Genomic DNA, 20,928 nt, shown 5'->3' with positions numbered 1-20,928 from the left:
TCTAAGTTCAATGTTAGACATTTAATAAGTTTATCCAAGTGCAAGATCAATGAAGATACTTATTTTGCACTTAAGTGTAATGTGAGCTTGTGAATTTAATTGGCATTTCTAAGAAGTCCTAATAAAGTTATTAGTTTATTCAGTTATTAAAAGCTAGGAGGTCATGAAACAAACGAGTAGTGTTTGTTTTTTCAGGTTTGTTTTTAAGGGGGTGCTAGAGGTCTGAATTTCCTTGAGAGGGGAAACTCACTGAGCAATTGTCTCTTTGGTTTTTACAGACAGTTTCCATTATACAACAATGACATCAGATGGCAGCAACCCAACCCAAACCCTACAGGACCATACCTTGCTTACCCTATAATATCTGCACAACCACCTGTTTCTACAGAATATACGTATTATCAGCTGATGCCAGCACCTTGTGCTCAGGTCATGGGTTTCTATCATCCTTTCCCTACCCCCTACTCTGCACCCTTTCAAGCAGCAAATGCTGTAAATACAGTTACTACAGAATGCACTGAACGTCCCAACCCGTCGGGCCAGGTCTTTCCATTATCCAGTCAGCGGAGCAGAAGCAGTAACAGGGGACCAGTCATTCAAAAAGTAAGTCTGGTTTTCAGTAGGATAATTACAACTGTATAAAGAAAATATCTTTGCAAAGGAAGCATGTATCTCATTTGAGCAAGAACAGGTATGTCAGTAATGTCAATGGAAGGAAAGGAGGGCAACAAAGATGCTAATTGGAGTGTAGCAAAACTGCCTACAGAGGTACTTCATTATAAAATACTTGGTGAGTTAATAAAGCCTGCAAGTGTACTATGGGAAACTCCCTTCCTCTGCTCGTTGGGTCTGAGATTAGAATTATCTTATTAGAGAACGAAGGAATCATATCCATGCTTTCTTTACCTTTTTTGGTACTTCTACATCATAACAAACAGTTCATGCAGAAAACACTGTGAAGAGGTTGACAAATCAGGTATTTCTGTGAATATTTCCCTTAATCTCTTGTCCTTCAACATGTGTCTTCTGTAGTGAGCATTAGAACTTTTAATTGCTTTGTTTGATTACAAGTAGGAAGTCAAATCATGTGACTTACATGTATGTGTGGCTAATCTTTTAAAACAGCAACAACAGTTACAGACGCACATCAAAAATAAACGTCCTCCAGTGAAAAATGTTGCCACTCAAAAAGAGACTAGTTCATCAGGTCCTGAGAACAGATCAAAGATTGTTTTGTTGGTTGATGCATCGCAGCAAACAGGTAATTTCTTTATCATGTTCTGGGTGTACAAAATAACTACTACTACATGTCAGTCACAGTCTTTACTAAAAGATGGATCTGGTTTATATGTGGCTTTTAGGAGAAGTCTTTGCAGATCAAAAAGATAATGAAGAAAAGGTGCTGATGGTTGCAGAGACATAATCAACATGTCACATTGTGTTGCAATGATATGGTTCTCCTGCAGAGACTTTGCCACTGTCAAAAAAAAAAGACTTTTCTTGAAGAAGCTGATGGTTATTAATAGTTGGACCTAGAAATAATTTGTTTAAATTCAGTGTTGGTTTTAATTTTATTAAAAAGAAAATTGTTATCAAATGTGAAGACTTTGGCTTTTTCATTTGTTTTTAAGATGAGCAGATTTTCATGTTTTAAGAATTCCTGCACAAGTAATTATATTTTTGTTTCTTGTAGATTTTCCTTCAGATATAGCTAATAAGTCACTTTCTGAGAGTGCCTCTACAATGCTTTGGAAATCAAAGGGCAGGCGCAGAAGAGCTTCTCACCCTGCTGCAGAGTCATCTAGTGAGCAGGGTGCAAGTGAAGCAGACATTGACAGTGACAGTGGCTATTGTAGTCCTAAGCATGGCAATAACCAGGCTGCAGCCATGGCTTCAAGAAATACAGATTCTGGTGCAATGAATGTATGTAAACATAACCAAGTAACTTAACTAATTTGTATCCTACAGACTGATAAAAATAACTAAAAAGAAATGTTATTTTCTTTTTCAGGTTGCAGAAACGTCAATAAATACAAGTAAGCATTGTCTTGTCTGGTGAGCTGTTAAAAATTGTCTGCATTGCTTTTGTGTTTTTGCTTTACATTTTGCTAGAAACTCTCTCTGTTTACTTCCATGCTACTCTAACTGATCAGATACTTCTGAAGCTACATCTTTACTGTGATTTTCAGCACCTCCACTGAGACCCCTGTTGCTTGTTGAATGAACAAGTGTATAAGTACCTATCACTAATGATTTATCAACAGCTGCCTTTCTTCAAAGGGTTGAAAAAAGCTAGAGAGTCCACTGGAAGCATTCAGACAAATTTGTGCTTCTGTTGTATTTTATCCTCAAGCTTCCTTACCCTGTTGGACTGTAGTTCATACCTGGGTAGTAATAGAGCCAAAGAGTTCTCATTTTTTTATTTGAGAAGTAGTGGTACTTTTTTAGAAGCTTTAAAGAAGTACTGTAACATGAACAAATATTTTGATAAGTCTGGTAGTAGTGGGTGACACTAGTGGCTGTTATTTGTGACTAGATAAAAATTATTATGGATGTGAACCTGAGATTTCCTTTGTCTGACTGCTTCCTGATGGTCAGTTGTTGACAATTTGAATGTCTGTCATCTGACTCTTCCATAAAGGCAATTCTGCTGGGTTCTAGAAATAGCTACAGAAGTAAATACTGTCAGAAGAATTAAACTTTCTCACATAACTTCATATTTATCAAAATTGTGTTCCTGGCTCTGGTGGTATGTGTATCATTATGACATTCTGTCATACAAATTCATTTTTTTAATAGATGGCACTTCTCTTTCAGCTGGTATAGGTTGGAATAATGTAAATTCCCAGGCAACTCAGAAAAAACCTTGGGTTGAAAAAACTCAGGCATTTTCTAGGGGCGGAAGACAAGCTGAGCAAAGAAATACTTCACAGGTATGTTGTTAATGGTTCTAAATATAAGGATGTTTCCACGTAGACATCAGAAGAAAAAACATCAGAAAATACTTCTTTACTGTGAGAGTGACAGAGCACTGGGACAGGCTGCCCAGAGAGGTTGTGGAGTCTCCTTCTCTGGAGACATTCAAAACCCACCTGGACACGTTCCTGTGTGATGTGCTCTAGGTGACCCTGCTTTGGCAGGGGCGTTGGACTGGATGATCTTTTGAGGTCCCTTCCAACCCCTAAGATTCTGTGATTCTCTGACTTCTTGTAATATATGAAAATAAAGAATTTGAAATGCACTATAAAATTAACGTACAAATTTAGTAAATTATAACTGTGAATGTTACTGTGAATTATAACTGTGTAGAAACTCAACCTGAGTTTCCAGTTGTAAATTTTTACCTTTTATATTTCTTGAGCTAGCATATTTATATAAATATTTATATCTATACAATTAGTGTACTTGGCAATCTTCTGCCTATAGGCTGTCCTTTGTATGTATCTACCTAGGAAGAACATTTCACAAGTTAATTTATATAAGTAATGAAGACAGTGTGGGTTTAGAAAAGTTAGTTCAGTTTTTGATCCATTCACATTTCAGAAGAAAACAATCTCAAACTTCCTGAAGGAAGATTCTGATATGATGGTGAACTAGACTCCTGTGTTTTCCCTCCTATTGTCTTTGAAACTTTCTTTTAAAAATGTGTATTAACATAGCATATTATTTAGCATTTTATTATTAATAAATGAATTTAAATTGTTTTATGGTAAAACTTGTAGAATGTTTCTATGAAACTTCCTGTAAGTGGGACAGTATTTCTGTAAGTAATATATGAGGAGAGGGTAGCCTTCCTAGTTTTGGTAGTCTGATTTTATTGAGGTGGAAGTGCAGAGGAGGACAGAGAAGGCTGAAACATCTGCCTTAATTTAAATGTAGGTTTTGCTTGAATTCAGTTATTGCAGACAAGAACAGTTGAGCTGGAAGTGGGAGCGTTATCATGGATGTGCTATATGTGCAGATACATGACAGCTAGCTCACCCTGATTAGATTTTTAGGTGGAATTGTTAATTTATTTTTAATCTTCCATTTGGTATCCATGTGTTTATTATATGAAGAAGCTCATTGATGCTTGTATCTGGCTGTGTAGCTGTTCGGAATTTTTTTATAACCTGTAGTCAAATCAGAGGCATTTCAAAGCCACTATTCGTGGTTTATGGCTTTGGGAAAGTAGGTGGATCCAGATTTGCTTTCATCCAGTCCTAGTTTGGACTCTAAATCTGGCAGCTATTCTAGATATTTAAAAACAAAGCTGGCATAAAGAGTTTTAAATTAGGTTTCCTCGGCCAAATTTACTGTACCTCAAGGCAGAATTGTCCTAGAAATTTATTTATTTTTAAACTAAATTAGTACCAGGTCTGTAGGAAATATTCTTTAGAAATACGTTAGGATGAGCAATGCAGAATTTCAGATTTGAATCATGCTTTGCTTTTGGCCAACCAGTCTTGCACATAATGAAGAGAAGAATGTTTCTGCCACTGTACTGGTCCTTGGAGAGCTCTGTGCCAGGGCATTGTCATAAAACACATATTGAAAAGGCAATAATTACATTCAGAATTATTACACAGTGGGAGAAAGTTCTTTTGATCATGGTTGCAGACAGAATGAACTGTGAGGAACTGAGTTGTATAGAGTCACCTGCAACTCTTGTGGTCATGTTTGGCCAAAGGTACCTATTTCTAAATTAGTAATGTAGAGGTTAATGTATATAGATACTGTATTTGGCTTGGGGGAGGGTAATAATCTGATACTGTATGTAGAAAAATGCTTGTAGAGGTTTAATAAAAAGAAACTAATAAAAAAACACCAACAAAAAAGCCAACAGAAAACAATCACTCCCACCCCCCAAAAAAAAGCCCACTCTGTGTCTTCTTAGTTGCTAACTAGCAGACAGGAGACTGGTGTTTTGCAATTTCAGTGTTGAAGTTGTGGGAGCACACAGGTAAGGCAGTCAGGTCTGTTGTTTCCAGTCTGGTTTCAGATGCAGAGACCACAGCACATCTTCAGAAAGGAGGCAGAATGTGCAGAAACGACATGAAAAACCTCTCCCTACAAGCCAGTCAAGTAGAACAGAGCAGAGTCCTGAAGCTCTCTATTTTGAGGTAGGGTTGCATGAAAGGTGTTCCTGCCTTACAGTGCTGCAGGTTGTGCGTGGAGTAAGTGATGTTCTCAAGAGGGAGATGTTGCACAACATCTGACTCCAAAAGGTGTACAACATAGTGCACTACTATATGATGTTTTCATTGTGTATATATAAAGACTTGTATTTCAGTGTTGTGGAAATGGTAAGAATTTACAACTATCCATGGTTGACAAATAAGATAAGCAATTTTAACTTTTTCTGTTCACTTGTGAATAAAACTTACTGTGTTCTCTTGTTTATCCCCCTTCTCCCCTAAATGTAATTGTATTTCTTTAGTATAAAACATTAATAATTTCTTCTCTTAAAGGTTATTTGGAAATGAGGTTACTTTTTTGTTAGTTTTTAATCATCTTCTATTTTAATAATCATCTATCTTATGTGGGTTTCAATTCATTCTTCCAGCTTGATCTGTTGCAGTTGTTTCATGTGACCTTTTGTTCCATTCTCTTTATTTTTATTTCATGTATTGTTCAGGATGAAGATGAATTTCCAGAGCTAAATAGTGACAATGGCAGCAGCAAAAGTAGTAACATCCAGCAAAAGATTGCACCCAAAGTAGTAAGTTATAGTTTTGTTGTGGGAGATATTTTTAAGTTAAATTGTTGAGACGACTTTATTTGTGTTTTTTAACAAATCTCTGCTTCGGTACTTAGTGGTGATTGAGTTGTTCTTAAGCATTTACACTACCAGTTTTGGATAGTAAAGAAATGACAAAGTAAGTGGTGTAGAGAACCCATTTAAAAAAAAACACTGCTGGATTTTTATCTGCTAATTAGATTGTTAATAAGTGAAACTGTAAGATACCTGATACACACTTAGAACCATAGAATATCCCAAGGTGGAAGTGACTTATAGGGATCATCAAGTCCAACTCCAAATTTCTCCATCTCACTGATGGTTTCTCATGAGTTTTGTGCTTTTTGAAGTTACATGCTAAATTTTGGGGGTACAGTAGATGAAACAGGATTTTTGAGATTAAGATTAGTTTTGAGGATTACCAAGCTTTCTTTATGTTAATACATAAACTACATGTTGGTTATTCTGTGTGACTCAAAGGGCTTGTATGCAGGCTGATGCTTTGATGCAGACTGTACTAAAAATTGTTAAATCTGCAGTTTTTAAAAATAACTGTAGCTTGTGTAGTTGATTCTGAAATGAAAATAAAACATTATCAGCTTTGAGTCTCTAGAAACAGTTGTTGGAAGGATGCTCTTTTAATACCTGATCTGCTTAAAGACTTGATTGCAGACCTGTACATAAAGACTGCTTAATCTCCTTGGCTGCTTTCCAGGAAAGTGAAGTCCTACATTAAGGCCTTGCAGGGGAGGAAACAAACACTCCCTTACTTAGCAATCAGTCTGGAAAACCTTCTGAAGCTGTAATTGGAGATAAATATAACTGTTTTCCCATACAAAAATTAAGTATACACAGGTTTCTAGTTTTATTGACTTACTGTGTCATCTAGCTGTACTTAATAATTGGGATGTCATACTGCTGTCCAAAGACATGGTTCATTTTGTTTCTGGAGTGCCAGTTTTACTAAGGTCTTTAATGGTGGTTTTTTACATTTTGTTTAAAATCTTAGTTGGATGACTTACCAGAGAATTCTCCAATCAATATAGTCCAGACTCCAATTCCCATTACAACCTCTGTACCAAAGCGTGCAAAAAGTCAGAAGAAGAAGGCCTTGGCAGCAGCTCTTGCAACAGCTCAAGAGTATTCAGAGATAAGCATGGAACAGAAAAAACTCCAAGTGGGTAGTGCTGCCTCCTTGCCCCCAGTAGTTGGTAAAGAGGGGTATCACTTAGCTGTTGCTCCTCTTTATTATATAATAGCATTATTTATTGATATTTATCAGTGTGTGATGTTTGTGTTGCAGGAAGCTTTATCAAAAGCAGCTGGGAAGAAGAGCAAGACCCCTGTTCAGTTGGATTTGGGTGACATGTTAGCAGCTCTTGAAAAGCAGCAGCAAGCAATGAAAGCTCGTCAGATCACCAACACCAGGCCTCTCTCATACACAGGTATTTCTAATCTGCTTGACTATTGCCTTAGTGACAATGTAAATGTGATTGATCTCAGCATCTTAAATATGTGGTGGGTTTTTTGTTAACTTTTAGTTTTTTAATATAGTCTTTCCAGTTTTTTGTTATGACTTCTGTGATGCATTTCTGGAGACAGTCACCTGTGCTACCTTTCTGAGCTGCTGTATGCAGAGGTGAAAATCTGTGTAGAACTGAAGACAAACTTCTCTTTAATAGCTACTATTGAAAACTCGGGATTCATGTCTTGAGAGTCATTAAGTGCTGAAATGGATATGTGAGAAGAACTGTATTAGGTCAAGCCAAGCATCTACTACAGATATTGAAAAATGCTTTTGAAAGCAGCTCAGAGAGGATACCTGTGACTATGATACAGAGGGATACCTCTCCAGGATATTATTTCTGCCTCTATGAATTTTAGTTCTGGGCCTCAAGGCTTTCTCAAACCAAATTTGTTTCCTAAACTATCCATCACTTCTGTCATGTGCTTTAACTGTCCATAACATCTAGTGGCAGTGAATTCTAACCTTACTACATGCTGCATGGAGAAGCTCTTTCTTCTACTGTGGTTTGTTGGTGTTTGTTTTTTTCAGGGTGTGGGGTTGAGGGTCAGTGTTTTTTTGTGCTCCACTCAAATTTGTTAGCTTTCATAGCCTTTGTATTACAAAGAGACTGAGCAATCATTCCCTGCTTTGCTCCTTTATGATTCTTAAAGGTTTGTAATCTCTTTTCTTGTCTCAAGAGTCCATTCGGTTATTCCATTGGGGAAGCATGTCTTTTCCAATAATCTGTATCACTTTCTCTCTACCTTCTTGTAGTCGTATCCTTTTGAAAATAGGGAAGATCAGACATTCACAGAATAACGAGTTACAGTTCCATCATGAATCTATTCAATGGCTTAATGATGCTTTTTTGTCCTGTCTGGCTTGATCAACACAGCATTTTAACTTGGCTTTTTAAATGCTTGCTGCTGAGAACAGAATTGACATTTTTGTAGTCATCTATTACAACCCATGAATCTCATTCCTGAACAGTAGTAGGTAGCCTGGAGCCCGTCGTTAGCACATAGTTACCATTTTCCTTCTTGTATATATTCATTTACCTGCTTTGAGTTTCAGCTGTGTTCAAACATTAATTCAGGTTGGCAAAGTTCTAGCAAACAAAGCTCAGCAAAGAACAGTTGGTGTTTCCATTGGAGACTGCATCTGTTTTATTCTCTTTCTTCCAGAAGACACACTAAAAACTACATGCTGCATTCTCATCTGTTTTGATGTGTCAACTAATTAAGTCTTTGACAACTAAAATCAATGTTTGGATAAATGTTTGCAACTTTTCTTACTATTATTATCTTACTAATTAACACTACATGTAGTCATTTAAGAGAGATCCCTTACCAGTATTAAAGTAATTCCTTTCCTGGAATCCATAGCTTCCTAAAACATGAGGCTAAGTTGAAGAAAGCTTAAAACCATCTGGAAGTGACAATATCTGATGATGTAATTTTCCTGTCATTATGAACTGCGTTTTTCCAAGGAAGGAAAATGTACTTTGAGAACTCAACAGTGGAAATTCTGAAAGCAGTGTTGAAATAAAGCTGACATGTCTTTGGGTGAAACTAATATCTTGCTTGTATTTAGTTGGCAGTGCAGCTCCCTTTCATACCAAAGAATCTGTCAACAGAAAGTCCTTAACAAAGGGACAGCCATCTATGGGTTGCCTTAATCCTTTGGATTCAACTGCCCCAAAAGTGAAAAGAGGAAAAGAAAGAGAGATTGCAAAACTGAAACGCCCTACAGCACTTAAAAAGGTAAGACATGTCACCCATCCACACTCATACTAAAAACTATATTAGTTGTTGTTTTATACTTGAGGACCTGTGACCATGAGCATAGAGTAAGGGAGTTATGAGCTTCTGCCTCTAGTTCCTGTTACATTGGTGTTCCTGTCCTTTGGATGTAAGCATGTAACATGGTTGACACCCCTGTAATAAGCTGAAGGTGATACAAATCTATCTTTTGGATTGCAAGGATATTTTTAAAGTGTAAGCACTAGGCCATGTGGGAAAAATTGCTTAGTTTTTTCCATGTTGTTGATTCCTAGTTTGCAGTGCAATGTAGTATGCTAACCTTGTGTTTTAAAACTTTTTTTTGAGAGATAGTTATAGAACTTGAAGTAGAAACACTATTTTTAATCGAGTAAACTTAGAAATAATTGGTTGTATGTAGATCCATGCACACAAGGTAGGTATGTACACAGAATACAGTATGTATGGAAATCAGAAGGTAAAATACAGAAAAAATCTAGCTCTAAAAACAAGTATGAAAGCCTTTTGTAAAAAAGTGTAGAAGTCACCTTTACTCGTGCACCACATTTCTTGTCAAGATCACTTTCTGATACAGACAGGTAGAATCTGGTAAAGCTGTGTTTGTATAAAGGTTGGCTTTGGCTAGGCTGCCTTTTAAAAAAAAAAAACCAACAGCTTTTTCTGATTTATGCATTATCTACTTCAGTTAAGGAAATTCACAGCTGTCTGTTCAGCAAAGTTTTCTAAACTCTCTTGTCAAGGCTTATTTATCATAGTAATACCAGTATAGCCATGACTACTTACCTTCCCTTTCTATAAAAAAAGGGATTCTAATTGTTGTCATGGTGCTTCACAAAGCTGACTAGTATTCTTGAATAAGGTGTTTTTTACAGGGATGAGGAATTGTTAATGGGTGTTACATATCAAAAAGAAGCTGTGGAAGCACAAACTGTTGAGAGCATGATTTATGTAGAAGAGCATTGCCTGTACCATCTATGCTGGAGTGAAACAAGTTGTGATCAAAGAGGAAACAAATTATTTCAGGGTTTTCTGTTTTGCCATGAGCAAAACAAAATTTTCTGTAATGTTCAGTAAAAAAAAATTTTTGTTATGGGTATCTCTCTGATTTTTAGATCCTGATAGTTGTTGATTTTGTTCCTAGATTATTTTGAAAGAGAGAGAGGAGAAGAAAGGCCGTTTATCAGCTGACCATGTCCTGTTGGGATCTGATGAACAGAAAGAGGTTCATATAAACTTGACTGCTGATCAGTCTCAGGAGCTGGCCTCCCAAGAAGGTTGGTCTTTATTTCTCTAGCCTCCATGCCCTCCAACCACAATTGTACTAATCTGCTTATTTTAATATTTTGTCTTTATTTATGCAACAAAATTTATTTACGTTTATCTTGTGTTTCATGATGTTAAAAAAGTTACTAGAAATTTGAACCCTCTTTTTCTGAAAAAGAAGTCTGTTCCTCAGTAGTGGAAGGCTCAGTGCAGTATGAGTTCCAAGTACATAATCTCCATACAACCTTTTAATTACTTTCTCTTGAGCAAATTCCAACACATAGCAGAGCTGATAGCATTTTTGATAAGTGGACAAAATGTGACCTTTGATTGGCCATGCCATGTTGATCACAGTGCTTTTTAATGATGAGCGTTCTGAAAGTTTTCCAGATATAGAAGTTGAAAACTGTAAATAAGGTTTTCCAGTTGGTTGAACACTCTTTTAATCAGCTGCAGTGTCTGGACTCTCCATGTGCAGCAACAGCTCTGAGCAACTGGGAAACTCCCAACCAGTTATCAGTGTCTTTCACCTGTGGGAGGTTTGGCAGGGGTGGGGGAAGGAAAGTGTCTACCAAGATTTCAGATATGCTGCTTAGAACTTTTCTTCTGAATGACTGACTTCACCTGACTGAAGATAAATGTGAAAATCTTAAATATCCTAGGAATAAGTTAGTTAAATATTATATATGCAAATTGTAAAAAACTATTAGAAGAATTGTAGCACTTGGGCAGGTTTTCCTTTCTGTTCTGCCCATTTCCCAAACTCAGCTTTGGATATTTTTAATAAATATATATTGTTTGTTTACCCAGCCCATGTTGAGCATTGGATATCTGTTTGTTTTGGTTCCTCCCCCCTCAGTTACCCTCTGAGGGAAGAACACTGTAGTGTTGTCAGAATGTAATTTGGAAAAAGGAAGGGAGAGATGTGTAAGAAGTGTGGTGCTGTTTCTTCGATGTGAAAGCATCTTTGCATTTTACAGTGTTTCAAAATTGTCTTTCAGAAACTGGACTGAGCATGCCTAGTGATACTTCACTTTCTCCAGCAAGTCAGAATTCTCCGTACTGCATGACCCCAGTGTCACAAGGTTCACCTGCTAGTTCTGGAATAGGCAGCCCTATGGCATCATCTGCAACAACAAAAATTCACAGCAAGAGATTCAGAGAGTAAGAGTTTTGCTTTATTATTATAAATTCAAGGCTTGCACTACACTCACCTCATCTTTTGAGTGTGAATAAGTTTAGTAGACTTAGGAGGAGTTTAATGAATATAAGCTGTTCTTTCATCAATAGAAGCTTATGCAAGTATTTTTTTTTGGCCATAGATGGATTGCTACATGTAGGTCTGTGTGTATATTCATGCAGGACTGCATATATAGTGCATGTACACACGTGCACTTTGGATTTTCTTTTTGTTGCTGCTACAAATTAGCTAGATAGAGGTGTCCTCCAAAAATAATTTTGAAGGAGAGCTGCATGCACATTGGATGGGAAAGGAAGAATACTTTAATGAATGCTGAAAATACTGTAATAGTCACTCTTACACGTTACTGCTATTTATTAACATATTTTTGTAGAGTACCAGATGAAGGAAAGTAGTTGCTTGTGGCACCTATTGGAGTGTTTCTTTGTATTTTTAATATTCTTTTTGACCGACTTCTTGAGGCAAGGGATGTTAACTGACATAAAGGTTCTCAGGATCAGCATACAGTCTGATTTCTAAATCCTTTTAGTAATTCTAGCATTTAATAACTGTTCTGAGGAAGTAAAATTATTTTTATTTGGTAAAAAAAGGCTCAGTGAAATAGTGAGATTGATTATGGGCTATTCTAATATTTACGTTTTTTGAATTGACAGATACTGTAACCAGGTTCTAAGCAAAGAAATAGATGAGTGTGTGACTCTCTTACTGCAACAGCTTGTCAGCTTCCAGGAACGGGTTTATCAAAAGGATCCCATGAGAGCCAAAGCAAAGAGAAGACTTGTGATGGGGTTGCGGGAGGTTACTAAGCATATGAAACTAAACAAGATCAAGTGTGTAATCATATCTCCCAACTGCGAAAAAATCCAGTCAAAAGGTATAAATAATAAAATAAGTGGTGCACTTAACTATTTACAGTTTTCTTGTGCTGACTAGAAGTGCTGATTAGCAAGGGTAGAAGCATTTTTTAGCTACTATGCATGATATAACACTTGTAGAATCAATTGTGCAGTTGCCACTCCACGTTCACTCTCTTCTGCTCCATTCTGGAAGAAACTCATTCCCAAGGGGTGAAGAACTTAAAGAGAAATAGATATTATAATACCTACAATAGACCTAAGTCTTATTCCATTCAGTCTTTGCACCTAGAGTCCCAGGCTCTGAATGCCCTTAAGGAGGATTCCTTAGGAGCAGTGGGAATTGGTTAGTTAGCCAACCAGGGATGTGAACAAGGGCTTCCTGACATGTGAGAAGAGCAAAGCTGTGCTCACTGAAAGAGCTGTGAGAAATTTTGGTTTAATGTGTGTGCAGGACTAAGAAACAGAATATCACCTTGATCTATATGCCCTCACAATACTTGTAATGTGTACCTTGTTATCCTGTAGAACAAAGTAGCTGGTGATTGTGTGTATTGGGAGTTTTACTGCCTACTGACAGAATGGGGTAGCTGTATCTCAGCATATACTATGATGCAACTGACTGGATACCTATTTAAAATGCTTTCTTCAAGGTGGACTAGATGAGGCTCTGTATAATGTAATAGCCATGGCACGGGAACAAGAAATTCCTTTTGTCTTTGCTCTTGGACGTAAAGCTCTTGGCCGTTGTGTGAACAAACTGGTTCCTGTTAGTGTGGTGGGTATCTTCAACTACTCAGGGGCTGAGGTGAGTAATTCCCTTCAGAGAAATGGCTGGAGCAAACAGTCTTCTGGTTAAGAATTGATTGTAATTAATTAACCCTTGTAGTTAAGAATTGATTTGTCATGAAGAGTACACCTAACTAACATGCATTTGATTATGGCCCTGACCTGATCTGTATTAGTGTGTTTTTTTGAAATTCAGTGTTTACAGAAATGAAAGACTGTGTTGAAACACTTTGGTCCTAACATCTCTGTAGCTTTCAAAAAGACTTAAATGCCACCTGAATTTCTCTGGAAGGTGTAAAATTGTAAGGAAAACAGTATCTTGAAGTACATCTCCTCAAAGTTGCATAAACATGGAGAGTGGAGTTTTTATTTAATACAGAGAGAACTAATTTTTGATTGAAATAAAATATTTGCTGTTAATAAACTTAAGGCTCACTATGTAATGTACCTTTGACTAAAAGTAGTAGTTTAAAGTGAAATTTACTTGTAAAAACCACTGACTGAAAACAGTTTTTACATACTTAGGACCTATTCAATAAGCTGGTGTCACTGACTGAAGAGGCCAGAAAAGCGTACAGAGATATGGTTGCTGCAATGGAACAGGAACAGGCAGAAGAAGCCTTGAAGAATGTCAAGAAGGCACCTCATCACATGGGTCATTCTCGTAACCCCTCTGCAGCAAGTGCTATCTCATTCTGTAGTGTTATTTCTGAACCCATATCTGAAGTGAATGAGAAGGAATATGGTAAGTGTCTTAAAAATCACTTTTCTAACTAGAAGCTGGAATTTTCCAAATGCTGCTTATTGCAAAATGTAGCTAAAAGTAGAACATTTCATGATAATTTACAGTCTTCTATAATTTTCAGGATTAGGGGAAAATTGCTTAGTCTTCAGGTAGTTTTGTAAGGATTTCCCCCCCCAAACTATATAGAAAATAGTAATTTCTAGTTCTCAGAAGCGTTACCAAACTCAAATCAGAGGAGATGGCTTCTCCAGTTGTTTTGAACTGGTACCAAACCCAGAATTGATAATATGATTGAAGGAGGACTAATGACAGAGGGTAGGAACTAAATTATTGAGGTCTCTGAAAATAGGACATGTAGCTTAAATTTTGGAACTTGAGATGGTAGTGAATGATCATACTGCAAGCAAAAGGCAAATGTATCTGCTTGCTTAAGCCTGGATGACAGAGGGAATAAAAGGGAGAATTGGTGCACAGACTTGCAACTTCATAATGTCTGGTTTAGGATACTGTAAAAAACAAAGTTTTTCACTGTTCTTCCTACTGTCCCTCCCTTTCCACTTGTCCCCTTTTTGTCATTCAAAATTTTTGAGCAACCATAAAATAATATGTTTAGCTCCTATTGCTATTTAAACTATTCTGGCATGTTGAGGAGAAATATTTTAATGTAGAAAGAATTAATGTTTCCCATTTAAACTTCTTTTGAAACTTATAGAAACAAACTGGAGAAATATGGTGGAAACATCTGATGGGTTAGAAACCTCTGAAAATGAGAGAGAATCCTCATGTAAGACTGTGGTACCAGAGAAAGCTGGGAATGGTCAGATGGAAAAAGCTACTCTGAAACAACCACATCTGGCTACAACTGAGACTACCTCAGCAATAAATCATGGAAAATCCACACCAGGTGACAAAGATGAGGTGAAACCAGATGACAATCTGGAATGGGCCTCACAGCAGAGTACAGAAACCGGATCACTGGATGGCAGCTGCCATCTTCTGAATTCCTCCATGACCAGTACCACCAGTACTCTGGTACCAGGAATGCTAGAAGAAGAGGAGGAGGAAGATGAAGATGATGATGAGGATTATGCCCATGAACCAATTTCCGTAGAGGTTCAGCTTAATAGCAGAATTGAATCTTGGGTTTCAGAGACCCAGAGAACTATGGAGACTCTTCAGCTTGGGAAGACCCTTAGTGGTGCCGAAGAAGACAATGCAGAACAAAGTGAAGAGGAAGAAATAGAGACTTCTGAGCAGGCTGATCCAGTCACTGATGGTGAGGAATGGACAAACGATAAGCACGCAAGTAACAGTCAACATAAACCCACCATCTGCAGTTCTTTGAATAAAGACCACACAGATTCCATCTATATGCCATAAAAATAAGCAGGAACTCAGGAACTTTTTAGAAATTATTAAAACTAACTGTTGTAAAGGTTGCAGCCATTATTTCGTATGCTTCATCTCAACATTTTGCACTGTTAAACATTTAATATGTGTATTTAATTCACAACAATATTTTTGTAGCTGTCTGTTACTTGTTTGATTTAAAAACTAGCTTAGCTTTTGATCAGTATCTATTTCCCAGGATAAAAACCATGTGGAATTTTTGTCAGTAAGTATTAATTTCATCTTTTGTAAAAGGAAGTATCTTGTAACTGACCAGTTTTAAGCAAAATTATTTTAGGATGTGACTGTTTAGCTAATTTTCAAACAGATAACCTACATTAAGACTGACAAATTGCCAGCCATTTACACTGACGTGTCTGGCATAAAACCATAACACCAGTGTATTTGGCCGTGATTTTCTAGTTCTATCTTAAAATAAAAGTAAAATTTTGGTTCTCTTGAAAGAAAAGCTGGAAAACCCCATTTGCAGTCTTAGTGGAAAGTAAATGGAGAAATCTGTGTGATTTTTATCCTAAAGTAGATGCAGCTTTTTAGTTGTTTGCAGTAAATGCACTGCTAAAAAGTTGCTGATAGTTGAAATTATTACAGTAAACTCTAACAACTTGGATTCCAGAAAAACTTTAAACCAGAGGGATATAATTAATGCTTTGGAGTTTTTTTACAAGGTGGAAATATTGCATTATAAAATAACAACAGGAAAGAAAGCAAATTCCCCACGCTCTCCACAGTTGCTCTCTGCCAAACCACACTAAGTGAATCATTAACCATAATCCCCATCCAGGGCTTCTGGTAAACTGATGACTTCCTCTTTCTCCTGTCACTTACCTCAGGAATGCTGTTTTGCATGTTGTCATCTACATAACATTGCAAAAAGCAAGAATAATCCTTTAAAAGCAAGTGTGAGTGATGTGGTGGGTCAGTGTGTCTGCATCATCTGCATGCTTTGATTCTGGCCACCCTTATGTTGAGTTCAGGATGTATCTTAACAATTCTGACTCAAAATGTGACTTTTTTGTCTGTTCTCACAGTGGTAGCAGCTTTAGGAGTCAATCTCTAGAGTAGAAAAGGAGGTAGTTTTTCCAAGAAAGGGGGAAATGCCCTGCAGTATGGGGAGGTATTTGTTTCTTGTACCTTTGAAGCACTCAAAAATATGCCCTCCCTGAAACATACATGTTCCTAGAGAATTGTTCCAAGTTTTGCTCTGAATATTGAAGCAAAACCCATTAACTGATGATGAATTTGTTTCACATTGAAGATGGAGTATGTGACTAAACCCTCCATGTAAGGAGTCAAGGAGTCTTTTTTTCCATGTTTGTCTTGTATTGGCAAGGGATGTACTGAAACTGCCAGCAGCAGGAGCTTCACTACAAGAGCAGCCAAAGAGTAACTCAAAAGAATAACACTTTCATAGCAACTGTATGTTTATTTTAATTCCACTTTGTTTTTCTTGATCACTTGTATCAAAAATGCATTCAAATTCTCTGGTTAGGCTGAAAAACACAAGAAATGGATAGCTTAGTTGGGCACTTAGTCCACTCCTAGTAATATGGGACCAATGTTGATCGTACTAGTGATGCTGGCATTTTAAGTTGCACTGGGAAAATAAGACTCCAGATTTGGAAGTCATCTACCCCTGGGGTTTTTGGATGCTAATGAGAATAATAGAAACTGTGTGTATTATGTAAATAATGCTTTGGTAGGTATAGGCATAGCAAATGCTATGTAGATAAGCAGTTTAGAGAGCTGCTAGGACAACTGGCTGTTCTGTCACGTTCTTAGTTCCTTAATGTAATCTTCCTAGATGTTAAACAGGCATTTTATAGGAAAACAGACTAAAGAATGATGCCTCCTGAATGTTAAACCTTTTACTGTGTGTATGGCAGATTTCTACAGTCTGTATGTTTTGAAAGTGTGTTTGCTTTAAGAAATGATAGGTGTTTGAACTGCTGACAAGCAAGACTTGCCCTTGGATGTGTAAGCACATGTCTTAAGGCCAGCTGAGAGCAGTGTGTACACTGAGGGCAAAACTTCACCAGGACATCACAAAACAAAGGGGTTTGTAACTTTTCCTTTTGCTTTTTCAGTACCAGTGATTCAAATAACTTTTGATCTTGAAGTACTAACATCAAAGGCGCATCTTTTTATATGTCTTTTCTGAACTTGGACTGTAATTTTAAAGTTTTCTGACATTTGTATTAAAGAAGTCTTGGAATATTCAGCCCACTATTTAACTGCAGTTTTGCTACATGTTTAATAGAGTTCTTGAAGGTGATATAGCACTTCTTATATCTCTCAATTTGCCAGCAAATAAGGAACTAGTCTTTTTTAAATGGCCGATCACCCTTGGAGGAGCAAACTGAAACTGAGTGAAGGAAACTGGTTTTAGTGCTTCCTTTTTGATAAGCTGGGAATGAGCAATAACTGTGAGAATGAAATTGCAAATCCTTTGGGAGTGATCTGTTTGCATCTAAAATTAGGGAAGTTCCTTGCCATTTGGAGCACTTGAGGAGAGTATCTCACTGTGGTAATTTTGATTCTATTATCACCGGAATTTAAAAGGAAAGCATACAAATGGTTTACAATACCATGAATTTTTTTTTAAAGTAGCTGAATTTCTATTTCAGTATAAAAGTATGCAGTTTGTTATACAGATTGTTACTGTCCCCAGGAGATGTTTCTGTAGTTACAGGTGTATAGATATTTTTGTTGTGAAAATGGTTATTCAGAAAACAAATATACTTTTCATAAGACATTCTTTATAGAAATGATTTCACCACTTAATTTATCTGGTAAAAATCAAAAATAATGTATCTGTGGTAGGGATCTTTTAAAACTGATAGAAGTGGCTATGTACACAACCTATTTATATAAATACTTTAAGTATCTCTGTCAAAACATGGATTACAAATATGTAAAAGAAAAAAATTCTGTAGAACTTTTGTCCTTAGTTGGACCAAGTGAAAATGTCTGAGTAAGGTTAAGGACCTTAACACATGCTTAAGAGCATTAGTTCACTGGCTTAAATTGGTGGCCTGTTTATCTGCTTAAGTTGTGTGCAGGTAGTTGTAGGATTGAAACTAAACAGTGACAGAGGGCATTGACCTGTGTTTTAAAAATTCGTTCTAGAAAATGTTCAGTAATGCACTTGGTGTTCTTCTGGTAAAGATATGTCTTTATGCTCATTTGGGTGGGTGGGTGCTTACTCCATGTGATTCTGTCCAGTTCTTTAACACAAGCTTAAATTTTAATAACATTACTTTAAATACATATGTAAAAAAAAGAAGTATTATTGTTTGAAAAGCTGCTGTTTGCCGAAACTGTCATTAAGTATTTCCTGTGAAGTTGTGCCAACTATTGAAACTCTTGAGCTGATTTCATTGCTAGCCATTTAAAAATTAGACATGATGATTTGTTAAGGAAACAAAACCCAGCAGAAGAAGCCATAGAAACATGTGCAGGGGGTTCTGCCCACCCTGCCGCACACAAGGAAATGTGAGAAGGTCTAACCCAAAACTTCCAGGCCAATGAATGGAAACACTGAAAGTAGAAACCAGTTGGCACAGCCCACCTTCTAAATGTTCATAAATAGTTCATGTACTTTACTTTTAAATAGATTCTAATATGGAAAGCTGTTTAATCTTTAATGTCTTAAAAAATATAGTAATATTTAGGTTAAAGCAGTAGAAAAATAATTATAAAATACAATATGAAGGGGTTGGTTCCATTTCTTTTTTGCTGTATGAAGGATAATTGTTCTGTCTACCGTACTTTTTTGGAGTAATAACAGCTTTTTTGCACTATGTAAATACTAGTGGGGATTCTTCCATAACTAATAAAAATGATTGTAGAAATTTATGGCTTTATTTCAGCGATGTGTTTGTTCACAACTACTTTATCTTGGGTTTCTGCTGCCCTGGCACTACAGGTGGAACAGGTCTGTGTCGCACCGTATTTGGCCACAGGGTGGAGAAGCCCCGTGGTGGCTCCTCACCTCTGGCTGCTGGTGCCTTGGGCCCCAGCTCAGCGCAGGGACCTCAGCCTCCGGTCACCGACACCGGCTGGTCGCAGGCAGAGGCTGAACAAACAAAAGTAGCTGAGGACTTCTCACATGATGGAGTCCAGGTCCCTGTTGTCACACACCATCTCAACAGTGACCAGAAAAATATAATTTAGGAAAATATCATTTTCAGAGACCAGGGGTCTGAACTAAGGTCCAGAAGACTTGAGTTGGAATTACTCATTTGCTCTTAAGTAAATGTTAAGAATAACCACAGGCATCTCCACAAACTAGGATTTCTTGCATGCTGCAAATGAATGAGAATGTAAGTTGATCTGTCTTTATTGTTACACTGATGCATGAAGTCACCTGTGGAAAATAACAGAAAAGTTCTCAGCATGTTGTCCCTGTTCTCTAGTGACTCACTGGTAACTGCTCACGCTTCCGTGGCTCTAGTAACAGTGTCATTAACTGGTTTTGCAACTCCCACGTCTGACATATTTGTAGCAATTCAAAAAGGATACAGCTTCATCCTGTAATTTTGAATTTTCTATTTATGTGCTTTAACTTCATGTTTCAATTCTGCTATTGCAGTTGTCTTCTCTTGAAAGTGCTTCTGTTATAACCGTTACTTTGTAGGTGCTATCACTTGCTGACAAAATTGCTCCTCACACCTGGGTTTTGCCTCAGTCTTCTCAACCTGATACAAGTTTTAGAAAAGTAGGTGGCACTTGTGCCATGGAAGTGACAAGAAAATTACTTACTAAAGCATTACAAACTGAATTCTTCTCTCCATTTCTTCATTTAAAAAACACTAACTGTTTTGTAGTTCCCTTGAGGAAAGTTCCTTGTCTCTATTGAGAGTTGTTTGTTGTTTGGTTGGTTTTTTTTTAAATAACACCAGAGGCAGCATGTGGTGTTTGCTGCACACACAAAAGAACAACCACAAGCAAAAAAACACTCCTGCTGTTGCTGCACTGAGGTTGTTACAAGCAGCACCAGCACCTCCCCTGCACCCAGAGCAGCCTGAGCTCCTGAACACCAGGTTTGTGTTGACAGGGCTGGGAGTTCATGGATCTGCTTGTCCCTAACGTGCAGAAAGGCCCCAGCCAGGCAAATGGCACTATTTATGCAACAAAGATTGTTCTTTTGGATTTGCTTTCAGATTTACAGGATCACTGTGTATAAAAATCAGGGGGTTTAAAATAGGGGGGGCTTATTATTTTTTGTTCAATATTGCTTAAAAAAACCCCAACCAGACACCATAACAAACCCTAAAATAGATTATGCTTCTGAATGTTAATTGTAGGGGAAGAGAGCAAATTAACAACTGAAGCAATCAGAAATGTCCTGATGTTGTTTTTCTTTCTGATTTACTACAATTAAAAAGGCTACCATCCAAGGATGGAAGATGGAGATATTGAGTGAGGGTAACTCCTTCAGTGTTTCCTTGGATCTCCTCTGCACATCTGAGGAGCCACTGGGAGAGGTTCAGCTGTGTTGCAAGATTTATTCTTTTCAAATGTCCTAGTGGATTGTCCTACAAAAATACGGCTTTGAGCTGAATTTCAGGAAAGGATGTTCCCTGCCTGCTGCTGCCTGGGTACCAAGTCCTGTGGTGCCACTGAAGCCTGACTGCTTCCAGCTTCCCTTCAAGCTGAC

The 20,928-nt window shown here is 37.3% G+C and overlaps 1 protein-coding gene across 2 annotated transcripts in view; it reads left to right on the top strand.

Annotated features, from left to right (window-relative positions):
- Window positions 1-19,124, top strand: part of SECISBP2L (SECIS binding protein 2 like) — a 30,115-nt gene extending 10,991 nt beyond the window's left edge. Inside the window, exons 3-18 of one of the 2 annotated variants that reach the window (XM_051628529.1) lie at window positions 279-603; window positions 1,126-1,261; window positions 1,694-1,923; window positions 2,012-2,036; window positions 2,818-2,933; window positions 4,971-5,102; window positions 5,618-5,701; window positions 6,729-6,896; window positions 7,023-7,164; window positions 8,820-8,989; window positions 10,149-10,281; window positions 11,272-11,434; window positions 12,125-12,345; window positions 12,979-13,133; window positions 13,640-13,859; window positions 14,572-19,124. In XM_051628529.1, coding sequence (XP_051484489.1) covers window positions 279-603; window positions 1,126-1,261; window positions 1,694-1,923; window positions 2,012-2,036; window positions 2,818-2,933; window positions 4,971-5,102; window positions 5,618-5,701; window positions 6,729-6,896; window positions 7,023-7,164; window positions 8,820-8,989; window positions 10,149-10,281; window positions 11,272-11,434; window positions 12,125-12,345; window positions 12,979-13,133; window positions 13,640-13,859; window positions 14,572-15,239 — 3,088 coding nt within the window. In that variant the 3' untranslated portion in view covers window positions 15,240-19,124. The remainder of the gene's footprint in view (window positions 1-278; window positions 604-1,125; window positions 1,262-1,693; window positions 1,924-2,011; window positions 2,037-2,817; window positions 2,934-4,970; window positions 5,103-5,617; window positions 5,702-6,728; window positions 6,897-7,022; window positions 7,165-8,819; window positions 8,990-10,148; window positions 10,282-11,271; window positions 11,435-12,124; window positions 12,346-12,978; window positions 13,134-13,639; window positions 13,860-14,571) is intronic. The other variant, XM_051628530.1, reaches the window with a different exon arrangement.
- Window positions 19,125-20,928: the final 1,804 nt, after the last annotated feature.

Source organism: Apus apus, chromosome 10, assembly GCF_020740795.1.
Source record: "Apus apus isolate bApuApu2 chromosome 10, bApuApu2.pri.cur, whole genome shotgun sequence".
NCBI lineage: Eukaryota > Metazoa > Chordata > Aves > Apodiformes > Apodidae > Apus > Apus apus.
Note: the sequence above shows the minus strand (reverse complement) of the source record. Positions and strands in the feature narration are given on the sequence as shown.